General features: G+C 56.5%; 1 protein-coding gene across 11 annotated transcripts in view; it reads right to left on the bottom strand.

Annotated features, from left to right (window-relative positions):
- LOC140843068 (uncharacterized) overlaps positions 1-20,193 on the bottom strand; it is a 180,798-nt gene that overhangs the window by 135,845 nt on the left and 24,760 nt on the right. Inside the window, exon 1 of one of the 11 annotated variants that reach the window (XM_073220870.1) lies at positions 3,601-4,937. The exons of 5 other annotated variants lie outside the window; for them this stretch is intronic. In XM_073220870.1, the coding sequence (XP_073076971.1) occupies positions 3,601-3,819 (219 nt within the window). In that variant the 5' untranslated portion in view covers positions 3,820-4,937. Of the gene's footprint in view, positions 1-3,600; positions 4,938-20,193 lie in introns of those variants that run through there. 5 more of the 11 variants (XM_073220871.1, XM_073220869.1, XM_073220868.1 and 2 more) reach the window with 5 other exon arrangements.

Below are 20,193 nucleotides of genomic sequence, written 5' to 3'. Positions count from 1 at the left end.
TAGCTACTCAGAACAAAAGTGCCCTGTATGTGTACTGACCATTAAATGGAAATAGCCAAGTTGCAAGGTAAGGTGTACAAATTTGTACCAGCACCGAGGGGACACAAGAGGCCATACCAAGAGTAACACTTCCCCCTGTCGGACATCTTAAAGATAGGCCTATTTGAAATAATCTTACTACATTTTCCTGAACCCTAATGAAACAGCTCACCAAGGTCACCAGTGGTCAAACACTTGCCAAAGTCAACAGTCAATTCTCTTCCCACATCTTTTTCAAACTCACCCCATCTCAGAATGCCTTCCTCTTGAGGCTTCCAGGAGAGGACACCCACCTCTTCCTTTTCCCATATCACTGGTTTGACCTGTCTCTTGTTGGTCCTGGTCGGCTTTGTCCCTCATTTCTGAAACCAGGTGACCTTCTCTGGCCCCAAAGCTTCAAGAAACTTCCATATGCAAATGACTCTCAAAATAGCATCCTGATTTTTCTCCTGAGCTCCAGATTCCACTTCCAATGGCCTGTTCCATACCTCCCCTTGCTTGTCTCTAACTTACCGTGGCCAACACACAACCCTTGACTTCCCAAAATCATCTCCCCTGAGCCTTCCCCATCTGAGGAAGAGGCAGCACCCCCGGATGGGGCTCCACCCAGTAGGAATCACCTTGACTTTCTCTGCACTGCATCATCACTTCTACAGGTACCACTTCTGTCTGTGTAACTCCTACTAAAGCTTCAGACTGCAACTTGACTGTCAGCCTCCCAGTGAAGATTCCCTAACCTCTCAGACTAGTTTGGCAAACGCCTCCACCACCACATGCTCAAAGATCCACACACTGTCCTCTGCTGCACTGAAGAGTGTAGGAATTGACCCTTTATGTTTACATCCAGCCTCTTCACTAAACTGTGGAACCTTATTCCCCCTCCCCCAGCTCGAAACCAGGGCTCAGCTTCATATCTAGACTTCGAGATACATAAACTTCTGTCAACACACCCTAGCCCAGGCCACCACTATCTATCATCCAACTATTGCTATGGTTTTCGGACGGGTTTCTCATCTTGCCTCTACCATCCTTCCCCACCCAGCAGCTAGAGTCGGCTTCGTAAAACTCAAATCCAACATCCCTTCTAGCCTCAAAATCCACTGTAGGCCCTTCACACGGCCCACCAGACCCCCGTGATCTGGACCTGCCTACCTATCCAGCCTCTATTGCAACCTCACCATGACCAGTGTGGTCTGCAGACCAGCAGCATGGACATCACCAGGGAGCTACTATTAGCAGCATAATGTAGGGGGGGGCACGAGGAGGGCTTCTGTACGACACAGAGAGGACAAGCAGTGATTCTACAGCATCGTACTACACTGATGGACACTGACTGCAAAGAGTATGTGGGGGGGACTTGATGATGCGGGGAGTCTAGTTAACATAATGTTGCTCATGTAATTGTAGATTAATCATACAAAAAATTATAACAACTGAATAAAAAATAAAAATAAAATTTATCATTTAAATTTGAAGGAGGGATTAAACAATTTCCAGATAAGCAAAAGCTGAGAGAATTTAGCTCCCACCAACCATCTCTACAGGGTATTTTCGCGGGACTGCTATAGATGGAAGTGTTCCTAAGGTTAAATAGCTGTCACCAGAAGTAATAAAAAGGGACAGACAAAGAGTACAGAATACCATACCTAATATACAAGGAATGAGGAGGGGGAAAAAAAAACAACCTTTAGATTGTGTTTGTAATAGCATACTTAAGTGAGGTAAGTTAGATTCTTAGGTAGTAAGGAAGGTACCCCCTTTACCTTTTGGTAACCACAAACCTAAAGCCTGCAATGGCAGTAAGTACATACCTATCGATAATCACCCTAAATGTAAATGGTCTGAATGCAACAATCAAAACACACAGAGTCACTGAATGCATAAAAAAACAAGACCCATGTATATACTGTCTACAAGAGACTCGCTTCAAACCCAAAGACATACACAGACTAAGACTGAAGGGATGGAAAAAGATATTTCATGCAACCAATAGGGGGAAAAAAGCAGGTGTTGCAGTACTTGTATTGAACAAAATAGACTTTAAAACAAAGAATGTCACAAGAGAGAAGGACGGACATTACGTAATGATAAAGGGGTCAATCCAACAAGAGGATATAACCATTATAAATATGTAGGCACCCAACACAGGAGCACCTACATATGTGAAACAAATACTAACAGAATTGAAAGGGAAAACAGAATGCAATGCATTCGTTTTAGGAGACTTCAACACTCCACTCACTCCAAAGAACAGATCAACCAGACAGAAAATAAGTAAGGAGACAGAGGCACTGAACAACACATTAGAACAGATGAACCTTACACATGTACAGAACTCTCCACTCAAAAGCAGCAGGATACACATTCTTCTCAAGTGCACACGGAACATTTTCAAGAATAGATCATATACTAGGCCACAAAAAGAGCCTTTTGTACCAACCAGCTTCTCAGACCACAAGGGTATAAAACTAGAAATTAATTACACAAAGACGATGAAATGGCCTACAATCACATGGAGGCTTAACAACATGCTCCTAAATAACCAGTGGCTCAATGACCAAATAAAAACAGAGATCAAGCAATAGACGGAAACAAATAACAACAATAATTCAACAAGGCAAAATCTGTGGGACTCAGCGAAGGCGGTGGTAAGAAGGAAGCATATTGCACCACAGGCCTACCTCAGGGAAGGACAATCCCATATGAACACTCTAAACTCACAATTAACCAAACTAGACAAAGAAGAAAAAGTGAGGCCCAAAGTCAGGAGGAGGGACATAATGATGATTAGAGCAGAAATAAGTAAAATAGAGAAGAATAAAACAATAGAGAGAATCAATGAAAGCAGGAGCTGGTTCTTCGAGAAAATAAACAAAATAGTAAACCCCTAGCCAGACTTACCAAGAAAAAAAGAGAGTCTACACACATGAACAGTATCAGAAATGAGAAAGGAAAAATCACTGCGGACACCACAGAAATATGAAGAATTATGAGAGAATTCTATGAAAAATTATATGGTAACGAAGTGGAGAACCTAGAAGATGGTCAGCTTTCTAGGAAAATGCAACCGTCCACGGCTGACCCAGGAAGAAACAAAACCTGAACAGACCAATGACCGGCAAGGAAACTGAATCGGGAATCCCCAACGGCAAGGACGACAGGCACCTCGGGAAAACACTTTTAATTCTGAAGGCGCGGCCTCCGGAGGCCTCTCCCCCGCCGCCCCGCCGCGGGTCCCGCCTGACCCTCTGCTCGCTCGGCCCTCGCCCTCGAGGCCGCCGCCGAGAACCTCCACACGCGGTAAGACGCCCGCGGGCCTCCCCGCCTGCGCGGCCCCGGCCCCTCCGCCTGTGGCCCCGTCCCGGCCGGCGGCGGGAGGTCGGCGGAGCGGCCCCGGTACGGGGCCAGCGAGGACCCAGCACCCGCGTCGGCCGCCCCACGACCCCGCAGGCTCCGAGCCGCCAACCGAGCACTCGCACGATAGCCCCCTCACCGGCACCACCGAGACCCCAGGCGGAGGCAGGGGTCCACGCGCCCCGTCTGGACCCCGCCGCCACGTACCTTGCGGCCCACAGAGCCGTCGCTGTCGCCTTCACCCCTGAAGCGGGGCCCGCTCTGGACGCTCCGCAGCAGGTCCGACGGTGCACGGCTGGAGGCGGCAGAGCTGGACGAGCGCAGGTCCGGACGGGGTGGCGGCTCCAAGTCCGAGCCGATCGCCGGTGCCGCCGGGGCCTGCGCGCCGGGAGGAAGGCGCAGCCGAGCACAGCGCCGGTCCACCATCAAGGCTCCGCCGGGCTCGCTGCGCGGGCGGGACGCAGGCCGGAGGCACCCGGATACGGACGGCGGACCAGAGCACGGACTGAGCTGCGGGAGCCGCTCCTCCTCGCGGCGCTCGCGAACCTACTGACTCTTCAATGTGACGGCTGCGGCGCCTACAGCTACTACGCCGCCGCCGGAGATATGTTTCCTACGAGCGCGCCCAATGGGTACCTGCTCGGCGGAACCGCTCCCTCACTGGCCTCGGGTGCGGTCAGTCGGGGGAGGGCCTGAGCCTGACGCCCCAAGCTCATTGGTGGCGACGGCCTTCATTCGGGGGCGGGCCTTCGAGGGACGCTGCACGCTCATTGGCCGCGAGAGCTGTCAGACGGGGACTTTTATTTTGTTCAATGTACATTCTAATATTTCGAGATGACCCACGTGTTTTTATTTATTTATTTATTTATTTTATTGTGGTGTCATTAATACAGTCACATGAGCAACGATGTGGTTACTAGATTCCCCCTATTATCAAGTCTCCCCACACACCCCATTACAGTCACTGTCCATCAGCGTAGGGAGACGCTGTAGAGTCACTACAGGTCGTCTCCGTGTTGTACCGCCCTCCCCGCGCACCCCCTGCATTACGTGTGCTGATCCCGATGCCCCTCATTCCCCTTCTCCCTCCCACCCACACTTCCCAGTCCCTTTCCCTTTGGTAACTGTCAGTCCATTCTTGGGTTGAGTCCGTTGTTGTTTTGTTCCTTCAGTTTTTGCTTTGATCTTAAAGCTCCACAGGTGAGTGAAATCATTTTTTGGTACTTGTCTTTTTTCTCCTGGCTTATTTCCCTGAGCATAATACCCTCTAGCTCCGTCCATGTTGTTGCAAATGGTAGGATTCGTTTTATTCCTATGGCTGAATAATATTCCATTGTGTATGTGCACCATCTCTTCTTTATCTATTTATCAACTGATGGACACTTAGGTTGCTTCCATTTCTTAGCTATTGTAAATAACTCACGTGTTATTAAGTTACTTAATTTTCAAGTGACCGTAGATTTTCTAGATATCTTTCTAAAGGAACAAAAGCATCTCGTCGGCCTGGGGTGAGAGGTGGGGTCCCAGAGTGAGGGAGGATGGGCTCTGGGGTGAGGAGTGGGGCCCTAGGGGTGAGGCGTGGGGGCCTGGGGGTGAGGGATGATGGGTGCTGGGGTGAGGGGTGGGGCCCTGGGGGTGAGGCGGGGAGACATGGGGGTGAGGGGTGATGGGCCCTGAGGTGAGGGGTGGGGCCCTGGGGGGTGAGGGATGATGGGCCCTGGGGTGACGGGTGGGGGCCTGAGGGTGAGGGGTGATGGGCCCTGTGATGAGGGATGGGGGCCCTGGGGTGAGGGGCAGGGACCCACGGGGTGAGGGGTTCTCCCTGTGTAAATCCAGGGAGGGCAGATCCCAGGGCAAAATACCTTTGAAAGCGAAATCAGGCAAAGGGACAAATAATGTTTAAAAGCCATTTATTGCCTAGAAGCAGTCGCCCTGCGTCTCTCTCCTGATGCAGTAGAAGAGACCAAATACTCCCACCAAACTCTCTGGGGCAGATAAGCCCTCGTTCGCCTACGTGATTACCCACTGACGTGAAGACGGACAACTTCTCTCCACCCCTTGGAAACACCTGTTGATACGGAGATGCACTATAGCCAGGCCAAGAGATTCTGGAAATACTACAATTTTACCCACACCCTGTCTGTGGAACACGTGTCTATGGCCTCCCTGTATGTACTCAATTAAATTTTGTTACTTTTTCTCCTGTTAATCTGATTCATGTCAATTTGTTTCTTAGACCAGGTAAGGGAACCTCGAGGGACAGAAGAAATTCTTCCTCCCACCACCAGTCAAGTAGCTATGTTTACTAAGGGCTGAACCAGGACCTCTCTCTTTTTGTTAAAAGAACCAGAATGGTGTGGAGAAAATGGAAATTACAGCCAGGATCCTTGCCTGGGTGTCACCCATTGTAGACCTGAAGTGCGTGTTTGCATGTCTATGAGATGTTTACCGAGAGGCTGGTCAGTCTTGGGAGTGTTAGGCAGAAAAATAGATAGGAGCAGGATGAGAGGGAATTAAGGTCAGTAAAGTTCACTAAAAAAGGGACTCGAAAAGCATCCTGTCCCAGGGGACTGAGGAGGAGCAGAAAAGAAAAAGTAAAAGCTAGTGAAGTGGTGCAGGAATGTGTGCTTGGACCCCTGCAAGCTGCTACTTCATGTGTCTGCACCCCAGCCTCTCTCCTACCATTTCCCCTTGAAAAGCCGTGACCGCTTGTGTGTCAGGAGGACGGTGGTTCTCTAAGGCAGGAGCCTGCCACTCCCTCGTTTGCTAGCAAGTCAATAAACTATTCTTTCCTTTCCTCAAAACCGTGTCACTGTCTTTTGTGATTTGGCTTAAGGGACGAGGACCGGTTTTCCGTATCAGGAGCGGCCCCCCGACCAAGTGCCCACAGTGCCGCTCCCTCGGTGTCAGAGCCCAAGGCCGAGCTGTCCTGGAGGAACGCAGAGCTCCTGCCTTCCTCCTCGCTAGCCACAGGGGACTGTGCCGGCAAGGAATTCGTGCTGTGCGGTAGCTCGAGCAGAAGCCTCTAGGATTCCCTCTAAAGTACACATTGAAAGCAGTAACGCCTTCCAGGAGAGAGTACAGAAACCGGTGTCACCACCAAGGATTTGGAAGATGTCGGAGTGGTGATTCCACATACCCTTGTTGAAGTCACTCACTTGGCCTACTCCGAAAAGAGATGAATCTTGTAGATGCCAGTGCATGATTGTCAACGTAATCAGACTGTCTCAGATTGCAGTTACTGCTGCACATGGGGCTTCATCACTTGGTCCCCAAGCACCCAGTGTGTAAGTATTGGTCAGGAAAATGCTCTTTGTTCTCTTCCTGTGAGTAAAGACCAGCAGGGCAGTTAGCTTTCAGCCGACAAGGAGAGAAAACTATCTCAGAGGCATATCAGACCTCCAGTCTTAGGTTGTCATTTAGTCAGAAGGAATCTTCATTCTCCTTTTCCTTCCAGAAGACGTCACACTGGCCCATCCCATTGATGGTACTATACCGATTGGACCCAGTGATCGGGAAGTACAACTAGTCTAAGCATATTGAAAGATCAGTCACATGTCGAAAGGTGGGAAATAAATCCAACAAAAATTCAGGGGTCTTTCACCTTAGAGAAGTTTCTAGAAGTCTATCGTGTGAGCATGCCAAGCACTCCCTTCTGAGGTGATGAATAAGCTGCTGTATCTGACCCCTCTTCACTCCAAAAGTAAAAAAGCATAGCATTCTGGTGGACCACCTCGGATTTCAGAGGCAGCATAGACCTCATTTCCAGTGTGCTACTCTGACCCATTTACTGATTGGTCTGAAAAGCACCTAGTCTGAGAGCAGCCTGGACCTTTGGAAGGTGGAAGGCAGGAGATGGCAACACCTGGAACCCCTCTCATTGCTACCCCTTCCAGGTGCACACCTGAAAATGGCCTAGCGGGGAACGGACCTGCCAAGATCACAAGGCCCGGACCCCAGCCTGACTTGCGTGCTGTTCCACGCTCCGTGCCAAGCCTGGTTGGGATTCCTCCATCTCTGAGTCTGTGAGTCACACACACGTGACACCAGCCCCCAAGAGCTGGAGGGGTCATCCATGTATCCCTGGGGATGTCCCTAGGGAGGAATGTCTGGCATGACCCTCCCAGTGCAGGCTGGGACATTGGGCAGCTCCTGGGAGGTACTATGGCTTCAGCAGGACAGGGAACTGGTGACAAAGAGCGGCCTGAGCTCAGCTCTTGTCTCCTCAGAGCTGGGACCCTGGTGTCATTGCCAAAGAGCAAGGGGAGGGATCTGGTGGAGATCTGTGTACTCAAGCATGGCAAGGGCCAGGAGGGTGGGCAGTCAGCAGCCCAGAGGGGCGTGTGGGTGAGTCTGAATTCAGGGAGGGGCCCAGGAAATGGACCCTTGAAGTGATGTCACTGAGGACACGCCCAGTAGAACCTGAATTGTGACCCGGACGGAACCCAGCTCCTGGTCGCAGACCCCAGTCCTGCTCACTTGACCGGAGGCGCTCGACAGAGCAACATGCGGTCTTGTTGTGTGGAGCCTTCTGAAGGCATGGGAGTCACGGAAGCTGAGAGGGAGAGTCTTCCTGCTCGCTGTCGGCATTGGCTGAGAGAACACTTCCAACGCCTCTGTCCGTGTCTCCCGAGGAGCCCCGAGGTAACACAGGGCAGCCTAGAGCGGGCCACTCCAGGACCAGGCCACTGTGTGACCCATCCCGGGCTGACCTTTCCCCCGGCTCCTTGTGTGTGTGCAGTGGGCGTGGGGCATGCGGGGACTGAAGGCTGGGGAGCAGGGGGGCAGTCAGTGTCACAGCTCTGGTCTCATCACTCAGTAGTGGAGGTGAGTGTTGGGACCAGGTACTTCCACTCACATGTTAATCCTGAGCCCGGGGGGTGACCTCTTCTTCCCCCAGGGACTGGATGTCTAGGCAGATGGCCCTGTGTGCCTGGTCTCAGGGGCAGGGTTTGGGTTCCACATTGCCCCATGCGGGGAGGTCCACGCAGCCCCGGTTGCCTCCTACCTCGTTACCAGGCTCTGGCTTTGCAGAGCTCCACCCTGGGGAGCGAGGAGGACCTGACTGATGGATTTACCTACTCCATTTCCCTGGACCTGGGGCAGGCTGCCTACACTCCAGGACCCCACTACAAGCCTGGTAACCGGCCAGGGCCCTCCCAGGGCTGCCCCACGAGATTGGTCAACAGACCCACTCCAGAGAGCCTGGAACCTCGATCCCGGGGGCACCCCGTGCCGCTCCTTGCTCGCACCCCAGGGGGCTGGGGGCTCTCGGGTGAGGTGCAAACCTCCTTTGTCCTAGTGGTTCCTGGGTTTCCCACTGACTATCTCCCTGTTGCCCCCCTCAGCGTGAACCTGAGCCATCTGTCCATGGGACTGATGTCCCCAAGCGCAGGGTGCCCCGGACAGGAATGAGGAGGAAGGGGAGAAAGCTCACGGGACGAGTGGAACTAGCTCCAAACACCAGCTGGAGCGCACCCAAGGCCACACTCCCTCCCGAGGACGCTGACCAGCTGACCACGGGCCAGCGGCTCCCCTGGTGAGCACCCACCCCCTCCTCCTCACAGTCGGGCCTCTGCCCACAGCCCGCGGTGTGTCTTGAGTGTCCCCACATGTGTCTGAGCCTCAGCGTGCTCCTCTGACAGGCAGGGTGGTTGGCGATCAGCCTGTTACGGTGCCCATGGGTAACACGAGAGGAGCTTAGAGGGGCTCCCTGGTGCCTGGCAGTGCAGAAAGAACTGCCGGCGAAGCCGGGCCACTTTGGGGCTTACTTCTCTTTACCCGATGAGAAGCCTTTGGCCTCACCCATCAGTGGCTTGGAGCCTGGCTCATTTGGAAAAGCACAAGGGAAGCAGCCTTTTGGAATGGAGAATCACGATTCCCTGTGGCTGTGCCTGGTCCTTGTCCTCATCATGGCCACACGAGGGACCTCTGGGGACAGCAGAGGGGTACCTCGGAAGGTTCGGGTAGGACTTCCTTCAGCCACAATAGGTATGAAGCACCCACTTTGTGCAGACCCTTTGGGGACACTTAGCATAACTGAGTGAAGGAAGCAGACACAGTACTGGGACCCCGTCCCGTGTGGAGTCAGGCAGTCACTTCAGGCGTCATCCGCAGGTCACAGCCGGGAAGCATCACGGGCGATACCCTCACCGCCTCCTCATGTAATGGGGGGCATGACAAGGGGCCAGAGGAGGATCTGAGAAAGTGAGCGTTCACTGGGCCAGGAGGGGGCACTGCCTGTGTGCACAAAGTGGGTGGAGGAGGCATTTAGGCCTTTGGGCAGGGGGCGCACAGCGGAGCCCAGCAGGTCACTCATCTTCGGGATCCCATGGGCGGGCTGACGACTGGGGACTTCCTATTCGGGAGGATGGGAGAGGATGGGGTCCCAGGACAGACGCGCAGGGTCAGGAAGGGGGAGGGGCAGGTGCCTGGACAGGCAGGGGAGTGCACAGCGGCCAGGCCCACGCAAGGGCGGACCCGGAGGGCAGTGTGGCTGGAAGGACCAGGCTTCTCACTCTGCCACCCCCCGGCCTTACCCCAGCCCCAGGATTGGATGGGCTAGGCGCCTTGCCTGGGAGCCCGAGCATGTGCCCTGCGCCATCGATGCCAGCCAGCTTTCATCCACCCTGGTGGGCCGAGTCCTCCACCACTTGGTCCAGGAGGAGCACCTGGGACCCACGGTGGCAGAGCTGGAAGGTGAGGGGCTGCGGCCAGAGGACCATGTAGGGTGGGCTTCCCGGACTGGGGTTCCCTTCAAGGCAGTGTGGGCTCTTCTGTGATTATAAGGCGCGGGGAATCAGCCCCGGGGTGACCCTTTCTCTGTGTCCTCGTCCAGACCTACGGCAGATGCACCTGGCTCCAGAGACACGGGGAGGGCCGACTTCATGGCTAGAGCCCGTCCAGGAGCTCCCTGAGACCCCTGTGCTGGAGCGACGGCCAGTGTCACCTGCTTCAGCCCCTGCAGAGCCGGAGGATGTCCCAGCAGAGGCCTCAGCCCAGGGGCCAGGCCCTGAACTGGAGCCCCATGAGCCTTCGGGCCTGGGGCCCAGGGCACTCGCTAGAATGGCACCAGGCGTGGCAGAGCCAGTTCCAGATCCAGAGCCCACCAGCCCCAGTGCTGCGAGCCCCTGGGATATTACAGGAGTGGTCTCAGGCCCCGAACTGGAGCCCCATGAGTCCTCGGGCACGGGGCCCATGGCACCTGCAGGAATGGCACAGGGCCGGGCAGAGCCACAGGTGGTCCTGGAGCCCACCAGCCCCTGTACCATGAGCACCCGGGATTTGCCGAAGGAGGAGGAGCAGACCATCCTGGCATTTGCCCCACGCCTGGTGGCCGAGCAGCTGACCCTGATGTGTGCGGTGAGCGGAGCAGGATCTCAGGGTCGGGGGTGGGCTTTCCCTGTGTCACGGGCTGCCCCAGACCTGCCATTCCGACGTGGACTCCTGTGATCTGGGCACATGTCCCAGCTTCCCCACGGATTCAGCATGTGCCCTGGGAGACTCTCCTCACCCCTATGCCCTTACTGACCACATGGGGACAGTATGGCTGGCCCTTAGGGATCCTTACAGACCAATGAGAAGGAGCGGAGGGAAGGTGTGCAGAGCCTGGCTGGGCTGGGAGGGGCAGGGCAGGGGAGGGGTGCTCAGGGAGGTGCTGCCAGGGCCTTAGGTCCTCGGGCCATTGGCCTGGCAGGCTCCTATGGCCTCCGCACTTCAGAGGCCCCTGCCATGGACCTGACTGCGTGGGAGACACAGACACCAACAAAGGCCCTGGGTGGAGTTGTTTCAGGGGAAACTGCACCTGAGTGGGGATCGGGATCCACGGGGTGGCAGCATGAGAGGCAGATGCCCCAGGATGGCAGGGTGAGCTGCCTTGTGCCTCAGGGAAGACGTGAGTGAGGGTGCCTGTGAGCAAAGCCCCTCTGTGTCCCATCACTCTGGGGTCCTGTGCATCTGGTCCTGGGCACCTCAGTGGACGGGGTCTGAAGTCTGGATGGCCACAAGGCTCACAGCACATCCCCAGCTGCCTGTGCCCCAGCTCTGACCAGTGACCCAGCCTGGGAACAGGGGCACCAGGGGCACAGCTGGATGACACCTCTTGTCATCCCCAGGAGCTGTACAGTAGGGTTGAACATGGTGAATGCAAGGTCTATGTAGAGAGACATCCACTGAGGGAATCCATTGTACTCCTGAACCACAACATCCTTAACGTCATCAAGCACTTCGGTACCACGTTTCATTTTGTCATCTCCTCCTGCCTCGGGGGCCCGAGCACGACAGCCCAGGACAGGGCCCGAGTGGTGGAGTTCTGGATCCAGGTGGCCAAGGTCTGTCATGGGACGGCCCCCGCGGTCCCCTCCTTTGCCAGCTCTCAGGATGGGTGCCTGTGGACCTGGACTAGCAGGCCCCGGGGGTGGGACGGCCATCCCTGGACCCTTCCTTGGGTTGAGCCACAGTCCTCCACCCAGGAGGGCTGCTCAGCAGGTACCAGGTGTGCTGGGCTCCCTGGGTGTCTATCTTCCTAAGGACAGGAGTTCATAGGGGGATAGAGCAGAGAAGCAGGCCACGCTCTCAGCTCTGTCTTCCCTCCCAGGAGTGTCTGGCTCTCAGAAATTTCGGGTCCTTCCGTGCCATCATCGTCGCCCTGCAGCACCCTCATGTACGTCGCCTGGAGAACACCTGGGGACATGTTTCCTGGTGGGTAGTCCTGTCCCTGGGACCGGGGCACCTGAGTGGACAGGGACACCCCTACATCTTGCGGTGTCCCTCAGTGTGCTGAGACTTCCTGGGAGGTGGCAGAGCATAGGGGCGGGGATGGCGGGCTCTTCTGGCTCCCTGTGGGTTAGGCCAGGGGTACCCGTGCAGGAATCAGTTTCCTCCAATGTCAGGTGTGGGGTGAAGCCCATTGGAGATCTGGAGCTTGTGCTCTGCAGCAGGAGGTCTCTGCCCCAAGACAGCGACCTGGCCCAAAGCAGATTCGCCCCCGGGAGAACAGGGAATGGAGGCCCTGGGTGGAAACATGAAGCCCCCTCTGCAGGCCACAGATTTCCAGGGCTCAGGGCCGTGGTGGGAAGCCTCCTGTGGGCTAGTGGGCCTTCTAGGATCCCTGGGAAAAGGGGTCGGCCCCGAGACTCTCCGCCTGCTGGCCGCATGTGTCCCTCCTCCTCTCCCCTCCCCGTAGGAAGAGCTCCTGGATCTACAGAAAACTTAAAAAGAGGAACAAGGGGCTTAAAGGGAAGCAGCTCCTCGAGGTAAATGGGGGCTGGATGTCTGGAAGGGAGGGGTTCTTGGGGCAAATCCTCTGCTGCGCTGCGGCACAGCTTTGGGAAAGACTCGAGGAGTGCGGGGTGTGCAGGGGAAGTTGATAGGGAAAGTAGGGTCCCCCAGGCCCATGAGGGCCTCGTCTGTCTCCCTCCCTTGTTCTACTTGACTGCGGGCCTGACATCCACTGAGGACCCAGGGGACAGTCCCCCGGTCAGGGCTGGGGCTGGTGTGGCGTCGGCAGCAGGGTTGGGGCCTGTGGCTGAGCAAGGTCGGCTTCTCCCCTGGGTCCCCTGAGCCTGTCATGACCCCTCTGTGGCCTCAGGCTCCCCATGTGCACATGGAGGGTTGCCGTCAGCCTGGCGGGCGGGCCTCCCAGGTGAGCAAGGGTTCAGAGACCACAAGAAGTGCTTCAGCTTTGTGCACCCCCCTGGTCATGTGAGGGGAGCCGTGCTGATTGCCGGGTGACAGTGAGTGCTCAGGGCACCCTGGGAGGCAGAGGGGCCTCCCCTGACCCTCTCATGGCGGTGTCCATGGCCCAAGGACCCGCAGGAGTATGAGTGTGTGCCGGAGGTGGGGTTGCTCTGGGCTGAGAGCCTGCTGTAGGTGGGGATAGCGTAGGTGCCAGGGGGCACGGGCAAGGCATCCATCCACCACGGTCTGGCTGTGGGAGGCACGTGGGAGGGGAGCATGAGCACCTGAGTGTCGTGCACCTTGCAGGACGCGAGGGCCATAGTGAGGAAATGGCACCAGTCCCCCAGGGCATCCCAGGATATGAAGAAGCAGGTGAGAGTGGGGTGGCCAGGGTCAGGGTGGTGGGGTGACCTTGTACCTGCTCCTGGTCCCACCAGCTCTGAACTGCCAGCTCTGGTGTGACCAGAAGGGGGGCGAGAGCAGCTGGGTACAGGGGGAAGTTGGAGGACAGGTGCCAGGCCCACAGGTCCTGGGAATGGCCAAAAGCCAGCCCTGGGAGGGCCCGGGAGGGGAGAGCAGGGCGAAGGGAAGGGGGGAGGCCGCACAGGGTGGTCCAAGGGAGCTGGGGGCTGCGGGTGTGGGGTTCAGGGGAGGCTCTGTGGGCGCCCCTGAGGCAGGTGGGGACTCATCACCTCCCCACCCCGGTCACACAGGGCATGATCCCGCCGCTCGCACTGATCCTGTACGACGCCTTAGAGAAACAACAGGAATATCATGTGGACGTGAGTGACCCAGCAGGGCTCAGGGGGGCAGGATGGTGGGGTTTAGCGAGGAGAGATCCCCCAGTGAGCCTGGACCTCTCAGCACCGGACCACCCCCATTCCTGAGCGTCTCCCCTCTACCCCAGGACCTGGGCTTCTTGGAGAGGACTGCCAGAAGGGCCCACCTAAGCCCCGGTCCTGGCCCCAGGGCAGGCGGGGCTGAGAGCTCCAGGGGGAAGCCTGTGGGCAGGACTGGTCTCCCCGTCAGGCCCTGCCCAGGGGGAGGGATGCTGCTCCTTCAGAGCAGGAAGCACATCGGGGGCTGGCAGTGCCTTCCCGCCTGATGCCTCAGCTCCCCAATGCAGTTCCCGCTTCTTGGTTGCCCCGAGCCCGGGCCAGACCCGGGTGCTGTTTCTGGGCAGGCCTGCCCCTTGGAGGGCCCTGGCGGTCCTCCACCTTGAGAAAGGGTGGGGACGTACCGGCCTCATTCTGGGCTCAGGGGGCTGTTTCAATGTACTTTTGCCACCTTGCTGCCTTCCAGGGTGATGGTATAAAATAGAGAGTTGAGTGCCCAGCCATGAAAGGTGAGGGATGTAGTCAAGACCCCCTGGACAGGACCTTGTCTGGGCCATCCCCTGGGTCTAACGTGTGTTGAGAGTTAAGACACGGAGAGCTCAGGAGACTAAAGGCTTTGTAAGGTGGGGGATTGGGAGGCATCAAGGCCACCTTCCTGGAGGAGGAGCTGGAGACCCAACAGTGGGAACAGGCAAGGCTGGATGGCATTGGAAGGAAGGCAGGTTTCTGTGAGCATAGATTTGGGATCATCCCAGTGCCCCACTCCTCACCCCCCTCCTCGTCTGCATCCTGTCCTTCCTCTGCCCCAGGTCACTGACTTTGTAGTGGAGCTCCTCACATACAAGTTCCTGGCCAGGCAGTATGACCTGGAGCCCAAGGAGCACTTCCTGTCCTTTTTCCGGAGAGTGAAGCTCCTGCATGAGGACCAGAGGTGAGGCTGCCAGGAGTGGGGTGTGGGCTGTATCTGCCGGCAAGCTATGGGAGAAGGGTCCCCTGCCATGGGGCTCCAGGGGCTCACAGGTGTCCCTCTGTCCTGCAGCTACGGCCTGTCCTGCCAGCTGGAGCCCCCAGGTCAGAGGGCAGGCAGAAAAGGACTGTTTAAGTGCTTCAGGTCCCTCAAGATTTAAACTTATGGGCCAGGGCCAGGTGAGTTTCTGGGCTGGGGTGATCAGCAGGGGGTGGGCTGTTCCCCAGCCTCAGGGAAGCTTTGGGCCATGCACGGCGTGGGGCGTCCTAAAGACCGGTGCGGCTGCAATCCCGCTCCACTGCCGATCGGTTGTGCCAGACTGAAGGGTGGTTCCCGGCCCCCTCTGGGACCCAGTTTCCTCCTCTGTGAGTAGGTGACGCTCAGAAGCCTTCCCGTAACAGGGACTCCCTGGGTGCTGGTGATTGACAGGACCCTCTGCACAGGGCCTGGAGCCCAGAGGGCAGTGGGGATGGGGTGGAAGCAGGATAATGGGGGGAACCCGGGATAACCTGTCTCTTCTGATCACCCGCGTGGCCCTGTAGCTGCTGTCATCGGGCCCTCGGCCCTGCTGGTGTCCTGGCTGCATGTGGAGGAGAGCTTCTTCCCCTTCGGGCAGGCGGCACCCGGCGCCCCAGGACCCCAGTCTGCCTGCTGCTCCTCCTCCTCCCGCTGCTCATCCCGAGCCTCTGCCGGGGCAGCTGCTCTGGCACCTCCTCCGTCGGCCGACTCGGGCAGCTCCCCAGGCTGCCGCTGCATCCTCAAGGACCCGTATGGAGCTGCGGCGCACCTGGCCACCTTCGTGCTGTGTCGTCCCCTCTGCTTCTGGCCCGTTGGACAGAGGTGAGCCGCCCCACCGTGTGGAGGATGTTCCCCTTTGTACAGGTGGCCTCCCGCCATGACACCAACTTGTCCCTGGGCGCCGTCAGCCACTGAGTCATAGCCACAGGGTTCCAGGAACAGGTGGGTGTTGTTCTCACGAGGCCCGGCCTTTCCCAGGATGGAAATAGACTCAGCGCAGAGCTGCGTGGGACCATGGCCTCCTGATGCCCAGCGGAGGCATCCGAGGATGCAGGGGTGGCCGACTGTCACAGGGTACCGGGACTTGCTTACAGGGGAGCTCCCTGTACAACTTCCTCCCCTCATCCCTGAGAAATAGCCTCCCCAGGTGCAGTGTGCTCTGGGTGTTGTCTCTGAGGTTTATGGTTCCTGGGGGTTGGGGTCATCCCTGTGCAGAATATAATAAATGCTGAACGGATTGCCACCACACTGCTCTTTCTTCTGAAAGCTCTGCCCCTCCTGCGGACATCCTGTGCCCCAGCCCACCCCACCCCAGCCTCAAACTCTCTGACGCATGGGGGCCCTGACCTCTGCCAGGTTGTCCTCCATGCTCTGTCCTCCCCCCATAAGGTGCTGAGGAAGAACAGGGCGCTCCAAGCCCCAGGCTGGCACAACTCAGCAACACGGGGGAGGGCTGTTCAAACAGAAACTGAACCTTATTTCCTGTCACCTGTAGATTATGATCAGACACCAAATCTTGTTCATTAGAAACCCCAGGGTGTCTCTTCACATCTTGAACACCACTGCAGATGTACCCAAGTAGATCCCAGGGCTGCAGTGCGCCAGTCTAGCACTGTCCCATTTAATGAGGCACAGCTGCTCCACACATTCCAGAAAATTCCTTTGCGAAAAACTTTGAACTTGGTCTCTCAAAGCACCTCCAAGAGGTGCATGCCTTCCACTGGGGGGGCTTTGTCTGAGCCCACTTTCTCCATGCTTTACACCTCAGAGCACCCCCCAAAGCTCCCGGGTTCCCAGTCCTCCCCCATAGTGCCCCTCAGCCTCCCATCCCCAAACCAGGCTGGTCTGAGTCCCCTGGTGTCCTCCTCCTGGGTCCTGGCTGAGTGGCCTGATGTCTGTGACAAATGGCTGGGGAGGCTGAGCCGAGGCACTTGGCTCTGAATCTCCCCACACGCTCCCCCAGGACTCTCAGGATGTGTTCACCCTCCCAGGAGGGGAGGCCTGGCCTGGAGGAGAGCTCCAGGATCAGCACAAACACCCCCTTGGGGGGTTCCAGGAGGGAGAGACTCTCCAGGCCTTATGCTGCAGGTGGAGCCCCAGATTGGGACTGGGGAAGCAGACGTGGGCCCTCCTGACAGCCTCAGGTGACCAGGTGACAGGAGGTAAAATCTGGACACGCAGGCCACCCCTACCTCCTTCCCCTGGCCCTGCGCACAGCACCCTCAGAGCCATCTGCCTACATGGTGGTCCCAGGGATGACCTCAGGCTCCCCAGCCACATAGGGAGGTAGGTTTGGGCAGGAGAAGGGCAGGCGGGTACCTGGCAGGGCTGTGGCACAGGTCAGACCTGTCATCCTGCACGGCCCACCAGTCTCAAGCTGACACAGAAGAGCTTCTGGGCCCTAAAACAAAGCAGCAGCCCTGGGCCTGCTGGGTGGTCACTGGACCAGCGGTCCATCCTCCCCCGGTGTGTGCAGGGGCCGCAAGCGCAACACAGCCTGGGCTGCTGGTGCTGGGACACCAGGCTCACATGGCTGTGGGCTGCAGCGCACCTTCCCCACCCGGCGTGTTCTGGGGAGTTGGCAGGGCCCTCTGGCCCGTGGTGTGCTACTCTGCACCCAGGCACAGGCTCTAGGGGCTCCCAGTCTTCGGTCCCTTCAGAGGAGCCTATGATGGAGTTCTTGTTCACAGGCTCACAGAATGAACTTTGCAAACACTCAAGGTAGGAGAGCATGTGCGAGGTCTTTATTTAGAGATAAAGCAGAGGACACAGCTCCTGGCTTGCCCCTGCCCAGAGGGGACAAGATAGCCCCGGGGTGATGCACAGGGAATTTATAGGCAGGTGAGAGACAAAGGGCCAGGGATGCAGACCTGCTAAATGGTCCCCAAATGCTTATCATTGAAGAGACACTAAGTTTCTTATCAGTCTTCCAGATTATTTTCCTTACTTGCCATTATTACTTGTCTACATTGCATATCATTTGATTAGGGCTAGAGGAAGAAAACCAGCATCTGGGTAAAGTTAAAGAAAATAAGTCGGGACTTTTATCAGGCTAAGGTACATTTTACAATGACCTCATTTAATTGACACAATGAAGACATGGGCTATGCTGCGGTCTTTTCTTATGTGGGGGATATTCAAATATTTCAGGCCAAGTTACTCCTGGATTTTTAGTTTTAATTAATCTCACGCAAGAATGCTTATATTACTTTAGAGAATGAATGTGACTGACTTTGCTTACTTGTCTAATATGGAGTTTCAGTAGGGGTTTTATTCCGGAGGCCCTCACCCTGCTCTGTCTGCACCCACGGTCCCTGCCTCACCAGCACCGAGGCTCCACGGCTTCCCTCCCCAGCTGCCATTCCCTCCTAGTTCCTCCTCCAGGCTTCCCTTCCACACTCCCCAAGCTCTCTGCTCCCATGCTCGCACCCCTCTCCCCCCGCCCTCCCAGCCTTCTCCTTCCCCCACCCCTCCCCTGGGCTGGGACTCCTGTTAGGAGGGCGTTGTGCATTCTCCTCGGTTCTTGTCCCCGCCGCAGCAAAGAACTGAGGGGCAGAGACACAGCAGTCAAGTAAAGGTTTTATTTACAGAGAGAAAGTGCACACTCAGAGAGAGGGGAGTGTGGGCTACCTCAGAGAGGGAGGTGCACTGAAAGGGTGGGGGTCCCCCCTTGGAAGGATTTCTCAGGAATGTGACAAAGGGCTAGGGGTGTGGACCTGTGAAGTGGTCTCAAGATGAGACATGAAGTTTTTTATCAGTCCTCCCTCTGCTCGGATTCCCTCCAGGAGAGCAGCTTCCTGGCTGGGCAGCATATCAGTTAAGACTGCCCTCCCCGCCTCCAAGGTGGGCTGTTACTGTATGTTCGCTAAAGACTGTGTTAAGTGTGGATAAAATGAAAGTTCCTGTGGCCAGGATTCGCACCTGGGCCTAGTCGGCTAGCTCACCACTCATGTGGGCAATATGTTGCTATTGACTCTATAGAAAGAGCTCCCACCCAGTGCTCTGGGTGACACGGTGACACGGCTGCGAGGCTGTAGGAGAACAGAGCAGAGGCTGGAGTGGTGGCAGCGCTGAGGTCAGAGGCCCAGAGGATGGCTGTGTGGGATGGCTGTGTAGGCAGGGAGGCCCAGAGGCAGACACGGGCTTACTGTATGCAGACTCGCTCTGATTGGGTGGGATGTTAGTGATCGACCTGCCACTGCGGAAATAAAGTTGGGTATAACCCTTTCACCCCAAGAACGTTTTACTATCATTTCATTGGTCACATTGAATCCGTACTGAACTTGCCCAGGGTTGAAACCCTCTGGCAGGACGTTACAAATCTTACTTCTTAACTTCCTGGGTTTTAAAATGCAATCTTAGCTTTAAGATAGAATCTTTCCTGTCTTTACCATGCTGTTTATGGCTGGGCTAGCTTGCTAAGTGAACTGTCCAGTCTGCAAATTACTTGATTAGGGGATGAAGGAGGAAAAACCGCATATAGGTAAAGTTAAAAAAAAATCAGCTGGGGGGGGGGCGGAGCCAAGATGGCGGCGTGAGTAGAGCAGTGGAAATCTCCTCCCAAAAACACATAGAGCTATGAAAATATAACAAAGAAAAATCTTCCTAAAATAGAGACCACAGGACACAGGACAACATCCAGACCACATCCACACCTGCAAGAACCCAGCGCCTTGTGAAGGGGGTAAGATACAAGCCCCAGCCCGGCGGGACCCGAGCGCCCCTCCCCCCGGCTCCCGGCGGGTGGAGAGAAACCGGAGCGGTTTTTTTTTTTTTTTTTTTTTTTTGGCGAGCGCTTTTTGGAAGCCTTAGAGGGACGGGCCCCCGTTGCTGGGGAGGCAGGGTGGCGGGACCGGTGAGGAGGTGCCTGGGAATGGCGCCGGAGGACAAAGAATATCCCGCGTTTCTCCCTGCGAGACCGGCGGGCAGGTGCCTAAGACCGGTGCCTGAGGACGGAGGAGGTCGCGCGTTTTTCCCCCTTTTTTTTTTTTTTTCTCTTTTTGGCGAGCGCTTTTTGGAAGCCTTGAAGGGACGGGGACCCCAGTGCTAGGGAGGCACGGTGGCGGGACTGGTGAGCGGGTGGCTGGGACCGGCGCCTGAGGACAAAGAATATCCCCCGTTTTTCCCTGCGGGACCGGTGGGCGGGTGCCTGAGACCGGCACTTGAGAACAGAGGAAATCGCGCGTTTTTCCCCTTTTTTTTTTCTCTTTTCTGCGAGTGCTTTTTGGAAGCCTAAAAGGGACAGGGACCCCGGTGCTAGGGAGGCAGGGCGGTGGGACTGGTGAGCGGGTGCCTGGGACC

This window comes from Manis javanica, chromosome 13, assembly GCF_040802235.1.
Source record: "Manis javanica isolate MJ-LG chromosome 13, MJ_LKY, whole genome shotgun sequence".
Classification (NCBI taxonomy): Eukaryota; Metazoa; Chordata; class Mammalia; order Pholidota; family Manidae; genus Manis; species Manis javanica.
This window is presented reverse-complemented; position numbering and strand designations above follow the sequence as displayed.